Source organism: Scophthalmus maximus, chromosome 12, assembly GCF_022379125.1.
Source record: "Scophthalmus maximus strain ysfricsl-2021 chromosome 12, ASM2237912v1, whole genome shotgun sequence".
In the NCBI taxonomy this organism is placed as follows: Eukaryota; Metazoa; Chordata; class Actinopteri; order Pleuronectiformes; family Scophthalmidae; genus Scophthalmus; species Scophthalmus maximus.
Genome location: NC_061526.1, coordinates 9,221,853 through 9,235,663, shown reverse-complemented (window position 1 = coordinate 9,235,663; position 13,811 = coordinate 9,221,853). Strand labels below are relative to the sequence as shown.

At 41.0% G+C, this 13,811-nt stretch overlaps 1 protein-coding gene and 2 long non-coding RNA genes across 3 annotated transcripts; 1 reads left to right on the top strand and 2 right to left on the bottom strand.

The window, feature by feature from the left end:
* The first annotated feature begins 1,226 nt into the window (after nucleotides 1-1,226).
* Nucleotides 1,227-13,113, top strand: LOC118284042 (tripartite motif-containing protein 2-like). The gene is made up of 14 exons (XM_035606633.2): nucleotides 1,227-1,393; nucleotides 4,748-5,488; nucleotides 5,918-6,066; nucleotides 6,414-6,594; nucleotides 6,713-6,972; nucleotides 7,050-7,188; nucleotides 7,272-7,457; nucleotides 8,012-8,222; nucleotides 8,317-8,420; nucleotides 8,515-8,682; nucleotides 8,857-9,025; nucleotides 9,453-9,523; nucleotides 9,622-9,762; nucleotides 9,854-13,113. Exons 2-14 carry the CDS (start codon nucleotides 5,390-5,392, stop codon nucleotides 10,004-10,006), a joined length of 2,031 nt encoding a protein of 676 aa, XP_035462526.1. The 5' UTR covers nucleotides 1,227-1,393; nucleotides 4,748-5,389; the 3' UTR covers nucleotides 10,007-13,113.
* LOC118285646 lies at nucleotides 3,045-5,936 on the bottom strand. Its single transcript, XR_004785197.2, has 3 exons — nucleotides 5,810-5,936; nucleotides 5,296-5,466; nucleotides 3,045-3,478 (listed from the first exon to the last, which is right to left on the bottom strand). It is a non-coding gene; the product is annotated as an uncharacterized LOC118285646 (long non-coding RNA).
* LOC118285667 lies at nucleotides 8,935-9,990 on the bottom strand. Its single transcript, XR_004785207.1, has 3 exons — nucleotides 9,833-9,990; nucleotides 9,614-9,706; nucleotides 8,935-9,080 (listed from the first exon to the last, which is right to left on the bottom strand). It is a non-coding gene; the product is annotated as an uncharacterized LOC118285667 (long non-coding RNA).
* Nucleotides 13,114-13,811: the final 698 nt, after the last annotated feature.

Genomic DNA, 13,811 nt, shown 5'->3' with positions numbered 1-13,811 from the left:
CTTCAACACACCGTGAGCGGTGAGGACGGTTTGATATTTAAGGATTGAGGTGGAGATTAAAAAACATATTTACCGTTAAAACCGGAGGATGTCTCCATCGTTGCCGGCCGCTTCGCTGCACCGGCTTCAAATGACCGGTCAGGTGTTGGCGCGGAAGCTTGAACCCTCATGGCGGATGTGGCAGTGGCTCGTGGCTCGTGGCCGCGCCCCCTGCTGGGCCGGAGGGACACCGACACCCAACACGTCTCGAGCTACTGAAAACCTTCTGTAGGGAAGCTCAACAGTAGCAAGAGTACAGAGAGTAAATAAGTCAGAAAATACTGCATAATACTATTATAATAACAATTATTATTTTGTTTATATAGCAGCTTTCAGAAGTAGCTTCACAAAGTGCTTTCACAAAAACATACAAATCAAGGACTATTAAAATCAGCATTCCAACAATAACATGGTTTTCAGGTCACGTATCTGTAGAAAAAAAAGATATGAAAAGAAAATGATAAGATAAATATTTTTTTTACCCTTTATATGTTTATTGGCCTTTTAATCATGTGGATAGACAGACATACATAAAAGAAAAACAAACTGCTTTTCCCACCCCCTGATAACGACAACATTCTCAGTAATAATAAAGAAAAGAAATTAACAAATTCATCATTAAATGTAATAAATTATTTTATACATGTATGTACATATAGGAGTATGAACATTTGGTTTAAGAATACAATAAATATACAATAATAAAATAAGAATACTACACTACATGTTCTGCATTTTACATATATCATGTACAATATACATTTTATGAATAGTAAGATTAATAATATTACAATTTTTAAATATAGAACAATCCATGGATGCAGAACAAAGTACTTTACACAAGAAAGAAAATAATACAAAGGAGGTGAACAATAAAAAGTGACATCAAAATACAAAATATATGTAATACTGAGGAACAATGAAGATGTTGAATGTATTTAATTATTTTGATGCAACATGAACTCAATACACACTGAGCTGAGAGGGGAGAGAGACACTGTAGTGAACAGAAAGAGAGAGACTCATACACCCACACTTTCAGATGACTAACAGACACATGAGCCAATCAGCTCTTCTTTTTATAAACTCCTATTTTCTCATGATTGGTGGATGCGGCAGTAAGGCCTGATGGATGCCCCGCCTCCCCCTTCCCCATCTCCCTCCCCTCAGTCTGGTGGTGGTGCTGCTGCAAGCTGCTGGGGTTGCTGTGACGATGATATCCTCCCCCCTCCCTCCCACCCACACACACACACAGGAGTGGAGAGGGAGCAAACAAGACGCTATCATGACGCGGTGGCTTCAGGCTGGAAAACAGACACACTCACACTGATCGCCTGCGTCTGAGGAAAACATGGTGAGTGTTGGCTTTAGCTTTTCAGGGATGAGAGGATGGAGGGAAGGAGGGGTGGGTGGGTGGATGGAGGAATGTTTGGGGATGACAGCAGCATCTGTAGCATGGTGGGAGGGAGGGCAGAGGGGAGACACTGAGGAAGGACGGAGGAAACAAGGATGGACCGATTGCAGGATGAGCGAGGATGGAGGATGAACAAGGGAGGGAAGGAAGGCGCAAACTGATCTGCCTCAGCTCTGGAGCAGATACAAGTGTGTGTGTGCGAGATATTAGGCCTGCATGCTCTGCATGTTAGCATCCTGAGCGCTAAGAGTAACAGGAGGTACGTCACATTTCTGCAGCTACTATATGTGGGTGTGTGTAGCTGTATAACTGGACCAGCGCCTCTGCATGAAGTGACAGACATTATTTCTTGTTGGAAATTCTTGGTAAAAAGTGATGGAACACGATCACAAAGAAAAACAAAATGACTTAAAATGTAAAACAAAAAGACACAATTTGATAACATAGATGTTAAAAAAAACATGCAAAACAACTGCAACCACAAAAATAACTACAAAGACACAAAACGACTACAAGGAGACATGAGACGACTACACACACACGAGATGTAAGATGATCAAAAAGAGGAAAAAATGTCAGTTCCCACCACCGACCTTGAATACTAAGCAGCGATGATGAGATGAAATCAGCGGGAGACAATAAGTAAAATCATGTGAAGCAAAAAAAGATGAACATGATGCACATGAACAAATGTTTGTACATAGGCAAAAATGTACAGTAAAAGTGATTCTATGTGAGATGTGCATGAATTCAAAAAGAAAGAAAGAAAGAGTTCAATTGACCCTCTATCCAAATGTGACAGTTACAGACAGTCACCAGTGTCACAGTCACACACACAGTCACACACACAGTCACACACACAGTCACACACACAGTCTCACACACACACAGTCTCACACACACACAGTCTCACACACACACAGTCTCACACACACACACACACACACACACACACACACACACACACACACACACACACACACACACACACACACACACACACACACACACACACACACACACACACACACACACACACACACACACACACACACACGTCTGTGTATAAACTGCATTGGTTACAAAAAATTCTAAAAAATGAATCCAATTCTCTCTGCGGCAGAGAATCAAACAGATTGGGGCAAAAGATATATGTCCCGCAAATGAAGAAACATCAATTCAGTGATTGTTCCTTGTTCTTGTGTGACAGACAAAAAGTGTGTATCTGTCTTTGTGTCAGGAAGGTTGAACAGAATATTTGCGGGGGGAGGTGATAAAAACTGGATTATGTACAAGATCACAGGGAATTCATATCCATAATCCCTCCCCTTCATAAATTATTCACAAGAATATTCTGGTCATATTTCAAACACAGACATGGAATGGTAAAAAAATATGTACATACATACAGCTGTAGTTTGTATTAAAACTAGGAACCCGAGCAAAATTTTTCATTTTCAATACAATTTAATTCGATTTTTCATTCATTGAAATGATTTAATCAATTTAGTCTACATAGAAATTATTGAAGAATAATATCCCGGAAGCTGTTTTATGACTAAAAAATGTAGGAATAAAAACAAAATTGCTTTAAAATGATTTTAATATATTGGTATTTTTTTTTTCAACATACATTTTTTGAAATTGTAGAGTCGTTTATTCAACGTAAAAATTTGTGAAAGAAAAATTAAATATAAAAAATATGTTCAGTATTGATTAAAATAAAAGCAAGAAAGAAAATGTTGAAAAATATTTTATAAAATCTTACAATATAGAAAAAAATATATATTTAAATTTGTTTTTATTATCATTATACTATACGAGTAATAAATAACATTAAAAGTTTTTAAAACATTTATTGATTTTTACACAGACTCCAATGTGTTGAGTATGTTTTCTTTGTTTCCTTGTGTGATCGAAAGCTGGTCCATCCAATAGGTGCAGGTCATAGGTGTAGGTGGACGTGCAGTGTCATCAAGCTCTCAGTTCAGGCCACACCCCCAGCTCCTCCGAATATGGTTACGTCTGGTTTAAAAAAAACAAGGTGGCTTGTTACAAGGAGCTCAATATTGAGGAGATTTCTGGCTCGTTACACGGATCAACAAGTGGTCAGTGCATTTGTGTCACCCCCAAAAAAAATTCTATCTCCGGTCTCTGGGGTGTATTTATCGCTCTCAGAATCACGTGTTGTCAACTCACAGACAGAACGGCCATCTCCAAAGTAACCCTTTGTATCTGTCCGAGTATGTTTTATTGAATTACGTAAAAGTGTGTCTTGCAAGATGTCTTGCGACATAGGCTTCTGGATCCAGTAAACACCTGCTAGGTCTGTGAATTGGGTCTTTAAATCAGAGTGAATGGAGCTGTGACGATGTCCCGCTCTGTGAAAACATGAGCACTTTAGCCAAAATGTAGGATTTGGGGATTAAAGAGGCCGACGGTCGCTTCACTTTTTTCCTCACCCCACCGTGCAGTCGGTTACCACGGATACCTCAGCCTCACTCCCCGTCTCTTTGAAGACATTGCAGTGAGCTACATCACTGCCCCTACAAGTATGTTGACTCCTCATTCACTTCACCTCTTGGTGTTAGACCACCCAACACATGTCTGTGGATCGTACCATCTGCGGGTTTGTGTTGTGCAGTGAACTGACACACGCCACCTGGAGAGAACATATGGGGCACGTCCCTGTAGGTGTGAACTCAGGCTGTAAAAATAGTTTCAGATGCAACTTGTGTTTGTCTTCTGAACATGAATCCATTCATGACCTTTCTTCACTGGTATTTTCGCGAGAGCGAATTCAGCTGATGCTGATTAATGACGTAATTATCACAACAGAATCCATAATTAGAGAGAAATGATAATAAACTAATAATGAGCAATGTCAGTGCTTTAGTAGTAGAGAAAAAAGGATTATGACGTCAGGAAATCAGTTACTGTATATAAACACAATCAGTGATCGTATGATTGTTACTTAAAGACGATCAATTACTGATCACTGTATATAAAGATGATAAATTACTTGTAATTGTATATTGTCGAACAATGACTATATATGAAGACAATCAGTGACTTTATATAAAGATGGCTGAAAAGTCTCCTCTTCCTCCTGTTGTACAAAAATATCCCTGTTATTGGTGCCGCCATCTTGATCATGGAGTGGGCAGAGTTTATAACACGTACTGCAGCCAGGCAGCAGGGGCAATAGAGATGATTTGGTTTGGATGATTTTTTTTCTCTCTATCCATGTTAATCTGTTTTCTCATTGAATCCTCGTAACTATCTTCTCCCCAGGTCCATCATCAGTTTGAACCCTCTGTGAATTAAAGGAACACCAAGGTCCGTTGCTTCTCCTCAAATCCGCAAGGATTGGATTGGACCGCCACTCACATGCTACAATTATTCTTTGTTTTTGAGAGATTTAAATATATAACAAGGCAACTGATGGAAGCTGAGGATTTTAAATGGACAATTTGTGGATTTCCAGATGACTGGAAGCCCTTTTTTCCCCCCGCTTCAAACCAATAAGAATGTAATGAAGTCACGTTGCAGTCGGCATGTCTGCAGTGGATAGATCGACAGAGTAAAACATCAAGAAAAGTGGATGATTGGTCACTGAAAACACAGAAACACAACAACATGTACATGTGAATTTCCTGCAGACTTGTTTTGAAGCTGTTGGAGAAGCTGTGGATAGTTTTAATCCCTCAGATTTGACTGCAGGCTCCAGGGAGGGGCGCTAACCAACGGCTGACGTTTACTTGAATGTCCGTCTTGAGCTACACCATGGAATAAATTGTGAGACATAACAGCAGCATAACATAAAGAGACGATAGACATACTTTTATTCGAACGTCCGGCCCCTCTCCGCCTGGCCAAAGCTTGGAATACGGGGTGTGATCGGAGGTTCATCCCCACCAGGCTGCCCCCCCGCAGATGGAGGCCCATCAACACTCCCCAGATAGCAGCAGTGAGGAGTGCACCGTCCTGGAGGCTCCACCTGGAAAAAACGCCTGCCCACAACACGCAGGAAATGTAAGAACACAACACAAACGAAGATGTTGTTCAGATTTCTTATTTCTTTTTGTTATGGTTTTCTTGAATTTAATAAAAAGAGCCAATTTTCTAATCTGGGTTAGAAAATAATGGAAATTGTATTCCATAAAAAGTTTGTCTACAACTTTGGGTTCTGGGAGGAGACTGCTTCCCACCATCCAAACTTTAAAAATCTTATTTTTTCCATCGTAGCCCTTTGCTTCTTCCCACCAACTTATATTTATATTAATGTTACATAAGCTCCTATTTAGCATGAGTCAGAAGAAATGGAGTGAGTGTATTTCCCCAAAATGTTCTCACCTGAAAATGTGAAACCTGAACCCCAAATTTCTGTGTATCAGCCCCACATTTCAGCTCTCAGTGCGGTGAATTTAATGGTAATTGTTGTGTTTTTTCTCCAATCTCCAGGTGGCTGACCTCTACTGTTCAGCCTGCGAGTGTGCGCTGTGTGACGACTGTGTGTCGGACCATGATAAGCACCCCAAGGTGGCACTCAGCCAGGCCCTGGAGCTGCATCGCAGCAGCCTGCAGGAGAGGCTGGGGATCATCCAGAACAGGTGACAGAGACAAACACAGATCACAGTGCTAATGTACATGGTAACGTGAAACTTTACCATGGACAATGGATCAACCACAAAACAATGGCAGAAACAATGAAAAAGATAGATTTGTTTTGGGAGTCAGTGTACTTCCATGCAATGATCAGGCCCATTGTCCACCCATTAATGATAAATCATAGGTCGGACAGAATCATTTAATTCCAATACATTGAAATACTTTATAATCACACTGAGTTGGTGTGTCTATGTCGTAGAGAAAGGATTGACAACTGTCAAAAGAAATTTGAACGTTGCTTTTGACTTGACTTTGAAATTCCCGTTTCCCTCTAAATGTATGCCTTCAGGCTCCCTCAGATTTTAGATGCCCTGTCCTTCATTAAGGAGATACTCCAGCAGCTGACCAATCAGAGGGCTTCCATCGAAGAGGACATTCAGTCGAGCTTCGAGGATCTGCACAAGCAGCTGGATGTCCGGAAGAGTGTTCTGCTCATGGAGCTGGAGGTCACGTATGGCCTCAAACAGAAGGTGCACACATGCCCAGCACAATTTTGGTGAAGTCAAAACATGATTTTGGTTGTCATGGCAGTGCAACCTCTCCCGCCACTGGAATACTTCACTAAATATTGTCTCTCTGTGTGGCCAGGTCCTCCAGGCCCAAGTCGACAGCCTTGTTCGGGGAGAGGGGGACATCACCGCTATTTGTACGCAGATGGAGGAGGCTCTACCCAGGGAGGCAAGTGTGGCGATCCTGCAGGAGGAGCAGGAGCTGGGGGAGAGGTTGGCGGGGCTGGCCGGTCTCGGCCTGCCAAGTCAGCCACAGGAGAACGACCAACTGGATTTGGTGTTGGAGACGGACGGGCTGAGGAAGTCCATCCACAACCTGGGGACCATCGTCACGACCAGGTGAAAATAATGCCAAATGAGCACTTTTGCTGGTAACAGTTTGACTGGTTCTCACACATCTTCCTCCTCTTTCTCAGTGCGGTGGCAAGCCAGAGTGAAGCCATGGGCACTGGCCTGGAGCAGTGCATTGTGGGAAATCCTGCTTCAGTCACCATAGTGACAAGAGACAAATCAGGGGGTGCCTGCAAGAGCGGCAATGCAATCATATCAGCTGAGGTTTGTTTTACATCCCCCGTCAGATAAAATGTCATGTAATTCTCTGGACAAATTCACAAAACATTCCTCATATGTGTATCCAGGTATTCACCCCAGATGGCAGCATTGTGGATGGCGAAATTGTGGACCACAAGAACGGCACTTATGAGTTTTTGTACATTGTACCGAAGGAAGGCAACTTCTCATTGGCTCTCCGTCTGTACGACCAGCACATCAAGGGAAGTCCCTTCAAACTGACCGTCACCAGGGCGTTGGAGGCAGAAGCAGAGGTGGGTGGATTGTGTTTGTCATTTTGTAGTTGTAAAAAAAAGGTGAACATCTACTTTCAGCTTGTCCAAGATGAGTTCTCACCAAATTATTGTGAACCTCAGCTGCGATATACATTTAACCAGGTTTGAGAAGAAGGGGTTGTGGCACACATACCTTTGGATGATCTTGCCTTCATTCATTTTGTTGCAGTGACATAAGTTTTCTTGTGACATGTAGTGGGCGTTTACTGAGTGTCAGTTTCAGAAAGTTTTTAAAATGGATGCTACAACAATTACAACTTCGCAGACTCGGGTGTTGGAAAAGTTTGGGGGTAGGACGTTTGTGACACAGTTCAGCAATCCTGCAACCATTTCGGTTGACGCACACTGCCGCCTTTGGCATGTAAAAGTGCAGTGTCACCTCTTGCTCCAAAAATAAACAGTACAACCGTTTCCCTTCTAGCTAGCTTCGACATTACTGAAAATGTTCACATGCTGTTAACATGCATTGTTATGCAAAAATAAACTGAAAATGCCCTGTTATTAATACTTGGAGGCAACATTTTCTCTCACAGTCTCTGGCTCTCCAGGTGTCGCCCTCCACCACCACAGCAACCAACTCAGCAGCCAACGCCACCCCGTCCACAGGGTCCTCTGATGGGGCAAAGAGACGAGGGAAATCCCCTGGGCAGAAGAAGAAGGGCTCCAAAAGGGCCAGCAGTGCCCTGGGCACCCCACGACGTAAAACTCAGAACCCAATTGAGGATGACCTCATCTTTAGGATCGGTGAGTCATTCGTCCTGACAGAATAATACAGATTTGAGCTCTCTGAGTAATAAATCAATAAAACAATAAAAAATTTCATCTGTTTACTCCTCAGGGACAAAGGGGAGGAACAAAGGGGAATTCACCAACCTGCAAGGAGTTGCTGCGTCGTCCAACGGCAGGATACTGATAGCCGACAGCAACAATCAGTGTGTCCAGGTAAATCAGTTTGTCCGGGCTTCATATCTTCTTACTCAGGGGCCAGACTTTGGGTTTGTCTATGAGGGTTGTCACACGTGTATCGCCACTCCAGATTTTCTCCAACGAAGGGGAATTCAAGAGTCGTTTTGGGGTGCGGGGACGGTCGCCAGGGCAACTCCAGCGCCCCACAGGTGTGGCAGTGCACCCTACAGGTGACATCATCATCGCAGACTACGACAACAAGTGGGTCAGCATCTTCTCCGGCGAGGGCAAGTTCAAGGTAGGTGTGGTGAATATGTGTTTCCATAAAAGACTGTATGATTATGTATAAGTACGTAAGAATTTGTGCATCAGTTTAAATTTTTTTTAAATTTGAACAAGTGGTTTACACTGACATGTCTACATTTTGTTGAATGATTCCTCGTCCTCACTGGTTGTGTTTGCTGTTCACCAGGCGAAGCTTGGCTCTGGCAGACTTATGGGGCCAAAGGGCGTGTCTGTGGACCACAACGGTCATGTGATTGTGGTTGACAACAAGGCGTGTACTGTCTTCATTTTCCAGCTGACCGGCAAACTCATCAGCAAGTTTGGTAGTCGGGGTAACGGTGACAAGCAGTTTGCAGGTAATGGTTTTTCACATGACTGTAGGTGGCAGAAGTGTCAGTTGAAGTATAATCACTGAAAGCAGATGAAGAAGAATGAACACAGAGAAGTGTTGGATAAAGTAAATTATTAAAAACAGTTAAATACTAGAATGGGACTCCTTGGTTAAGAGGTAATATATTTAAGTCTTAATTGCTCTGAGCAGTTTGAGTGCTTATTAAAATACCAGTTGAAGTATAATGATCATGCGATCACTGAAACTAGGTTAAGCTCTGAAAAACAGGCCAGTTGAACTTTAGGTTTAATGTCAGACACATAACAACAGAGCTCAAGCGTTGAATTAAGCGCACTAACTGAAAGCAGTTTGATGAATTTCAAACTGTGACTGTAAAGTTCCAGATGATGTGTAAATGCAGTTTTTGTTGCTTCTTTGTTCCTTTCCTGAAGGTCCACACTTTGCTGCAGTGAACAAGAACAATGAGATCATCGTGACTGACTTCCATAACCACTCTGTCAAGGTACTGACTAAATACCGCAGATTGGTTGTTTTGCTCAAGGGAACTTTTAATAAGACATGTAAATGTGGACCGTGCCACTCTTTCTCTGACCTGGTCAGGTATTCACTCCTGACGGAGATCTGGTGTTGAAGTTTGGCTCAAACGGTGAAGGAAACGGCCAGTTCAATGCTCCCACTGGCGTAGCTGTGGATGTAAATGGGAACATCATCGTGGCGGACTGGGGCAACAGCAGAATACAGGTACAACATTCATGTGCAATTCCTTTCAACGTGTAAAGATAAGAAGAATAACTACTGCAGTCATCAAAACCTTTTCTGTTCCAATTTCCAGGTGTTTGACGGCAGTGGTTCCTTCCTCTCCTACATCAACACATCGGCGGACCCTCTGTATGGACCCCAAGGTCTGGCTCTGACCTCCGACGGACATGTGGTGGTGGCCGACTCCGGCAACCACTGCTTCAAAGTCTACCGCTACCTACAATGATGGAGGCTTCGACGGGGAAGTGAAGCGGAGGCTGGAGATGGTCGATGACATGACAGACTCTTGGAATCATTGCATGAACCTCTTTTGCTGACTAACGATGGACGAAGGGATGGGTAGACACGAGGAAGAAACAATGAAGAAAAGGATTACCTGAGCCATGATGACATCAAAAGACAACAACTGAAATAAAAGCTGGTCTTTGATGATGAAGTAAAGATCATAAGAAAAAAAGAGAATGGATTACAGGATATTGAGGCACAAACACTGGTCTTTAAACTACGTCCTTTTGAAAGTCTAAACAGTGTTGAGTTGCAGATAAAGCTTAAGATAAAAAAGTTTCTGCTTTCATGCAAATTCGAGACACATTGCAGAATTGGATGCAGGAGGGTCACAAGGCATAAGTGATGCAAAGACAGATCGATGATGTCACATTGTAACAGTCCTTTCTCCTAGGTTGGCATGAGTAGAGCAACGGAGGACTGAATGAAACAAGGCTTTAAAGGAGGAATTTTAGAAACATCTTTGGAAACTCCAATCACGATTTGATCGCAGAGGCATCAAAGGCAAAAATGATTAACGGAAGACAAAGTTTTCTATTTTTCTGCCTTCTCGTATTGTATGTATCAGGTAAAATAATGGCCAGTGAGCTAAAAGACGTCTATGTCTTGGTTTGAAATTCAGTCATCTGTTACTCACTAAAATAGATTTCCTTTGTACACCAACAACTCTAACATTCGGAGGCTAATTTGACCAAATACCAACTCATAGAGCTTGTCAGGCTGCACTCGAGCAAAGTACTTATTTCATTTTGAACTGGGGACTATAGTTGCTCTGGGAAAAGTCCCAGAGCAAACATATAAATATGAAGCAGGCAGATCATGGAATGGAGATATTTTGTGTTGAGAACTTTTCACTCTGGGATCAAAATTCTGAGCAGACTAAGACATGTGCAACTTTAAGCCTGTTGTCCATTAGGATTGTCTGAATATGGAATGTTTTTTTGCTATATGCTAATATTCTTTACTTGGGCTATAGATTCATCATTAGAAATGATTGCTTGACTCTGATTCTGATTGTCTGAATGACTGAGTAGTTGGGTTGATTGATTAAGCACCATTGTCTATCTATGCTTGGTTTGAGTGTTGCTATATTTTCCCTCAGAAATCTGTCACAGGGAGAGGAAAAAAGTCTATAAATCTATCTTATATATTTGTGAGAATACCTTTAATATCATGTGAAATGTTCAAAAGAATTCTGGAATGTTTCCATTCACTCCACAATTGCCAAGAATTCTAGAATGCGTTAAGAATTGCGAGAAGTGCTGTCGCCTGCTAGAACAATTCCATGTCGTCTGTCATCTGCCGTACAAGAGTCCCTCGGTTTTCTAGAAGCATGCCTCTGTAATGTTTGGTTGTTAATATCAAAACATACCTGGTTTCGATTGTAAGTTCCCATTTTACAAACAGTTGTTCACCCACACCTAAGGGTCAAAACATACCTGGTTTCGATTGTAAGTTCCCATTTTACAAACAGTTGTTCACCCACACCTAAGCAGAAATACAGTAATTTTAAGTACGATAAAAGACGATTGCAAAGCATTTACATGACAGAAATGATCATGACATTAACAAAGGATTTACATTGATTATTCAATAGATAAGAAAAGCATTTAAGTCATTTATATCAACCCAACATTAGACAGTTTAACCGGCACCACAGAAAAAAATCTTTGTCTTACTAAATAAGAGTGGTGGTAGTCGAACACCTTGTGGTCAGTTGTTTACAGTTTGCTGTCTATCAGTCTATATTGAAGCAAGATTTAAAAAATACTCAACATGACACTATGTTCACAGAAGATCAAAGGTTTTTAGTAGTTATTACTTTTATTTATTTATTTATGTTCTAATTAGGTATTTTTAATCTTTTATCTCACCATTTGATTGTGTTTCACCATGTGCTTTGGAACTTATAAGTGCCCATTATATTTCTTCCTTTTCTACATTCCATCTGTTATGTTTAATCATATATGATTGTTGGCATTTGCTATGTTTTTTTTTAATTGACTGTCATGAGCGGACAAAGTGTTAACATTTTTATTCTTGAATATTTTGACAAATGAACATTATCATTCTTTGGGTGGAAAGTACTCAATCTAGCCAATTAGTAAAAAGAGCATCTCAGTGTTGCGTTTCTGATCAAAACCACTGACACTTATTGCAAACCTAATAAGTGTAACGGTAGCTTTAAATACAGTAAAGTACAGTCCAGTACAATAACAAACCTTATAAACATGGAGCTGGTGCGGTAAGAAAGTGAGCAACTAGCTACAAGCTAGCACAATGCTAAATGCATAGTCGTCACAGCTAGCTACAACAAAATAGATTAAAAACTGTGAAAAAAAAGTCAAATAAAAACATTACATTGACATTTACGTTCCAAAATAATTGATATTGTTTTCCCTAATTGTTCAGATTATCGAAAAGTCTTTTGAAATTACATTTTATGAGTTTGTTTAAGCGCCAAAAACCTCTGATTTTGCTCAACAACTTTTCAATTTTTTGGGTTTCTAATTCAGACCTTTTTTAAAGGTAATCTGGGGCTTGTTTGCTGAATAATCAGCCTTAATGTCAGTAACACATGAATGTTGTTTCAAAGTTGATAAGATGGAATTGCCTTCGCAGAGATCTTGGAATGTATTGCAAAAAAAACCTAAAAAAATATTGCAAACAAACAAAAGTAGCTCATTTGCAGAGTACTCGTCCATTTGAGGCAACTTCTGTTGTATTTTCACCAATAGAAAAATGTTTAAGACAAAGAAACGAGATAATCAACACAACAGAATATGCTATACATTAAAAGTGCTTATTTGTGGCTTGGGTGTGTCATTGTCAGATTGCACCATGACATTTTGCCTCAAATGGATTAGTAGTATTTTGGAATTCAGCTCTTAAAGCACCGATCAGTTACTAACAGACTCCCTTTGCCTGCTCCTTCTCTCTCTCTGTATTTACTATCTGTGTATCATGTCTATTCACTGTTATGGACTATCTCGTCAATATTCACACACACACTCAAAATTGAAATAAAGCATTGATTCCTAAATGGCAGCCAAATGCTGGGATTTGGTTTTGTGAAAAAGATGCACTTTGATAGATCGAAATGTGCCTTGTAGATGTTTGTATCCATAAATCAGAGGCATTGGTTGTAGTCATATAGCCAGTGAATAAAATTCACAGTACCAAATATCACACTACTATTATAATCATAACTATTTACTATGCACCACTTTGTAAGCTGTTTGAAGGGGCCAAGTTGGGGGGAACCTTAATCTTTACCACCAGAAACAAGGAAGTGAGTTTGATCACCTGTGGCTCAATGTTTGATCCATGAAATTTGCGAAGGCGAAAAGTTGTTGTGATTGGAAGGTCGCTCAGAATTCAGAGAGATTGGTTGAATTTGTGTTACTGAAAACATTTGTGTCAACGAGCATCACCTACCAGACTTGTTTCTGAGGTCACCAAATGAACCCCTACCCCCACGCCCTACCTGCCACAGTGTGGGCATGAGCAAACAAGATCTGGGTTAATCAGGTGATCCTTACTGCTTCTGTAACATGCAAAGAAGCCAAGTCCTGTTTATTTTCCACACACACAAAACACACTCTCATCCACCCACATCTGTGCTGATGGGACACCTATGTCGGGTAGACTGCAATGAAGCAGGCAAAGGAGACAGCTTCCGCAGTTTAAAGGAAATTGATGGTAAGTAAAAAATTATTGATCAGGTTTGTCTCTTTCAAAATTTC

What these genes read in the sequence shown, in the direction of transcription:
- LOC118284042 (XM_035606633.2), top strand. Translation starts at nt 5,390, where the DNA reads ATGGAGGCCCATCAACACTCCCCAGATAGCAGCAGTGAGGAGTGCACC. An exon ending in GCCCACAACACGCAGGAAAT is followed by an intron (nt 5,489 to 5,917) that starts GTAAGAACACAA and finishes TCCAATCTCCAG; the next exon opens with GTGGCTGACCTCTACTGTTC. An exon ending in CCGGCGAGGGCAAGTTCAAG is followed by an intron (nt 8,683 to 8,856) that starts GTAGGTGTGGTG and finishes GCTGTTCACCAG; the next exon opens with GCGAAGCTTGGCTCTGGCAG.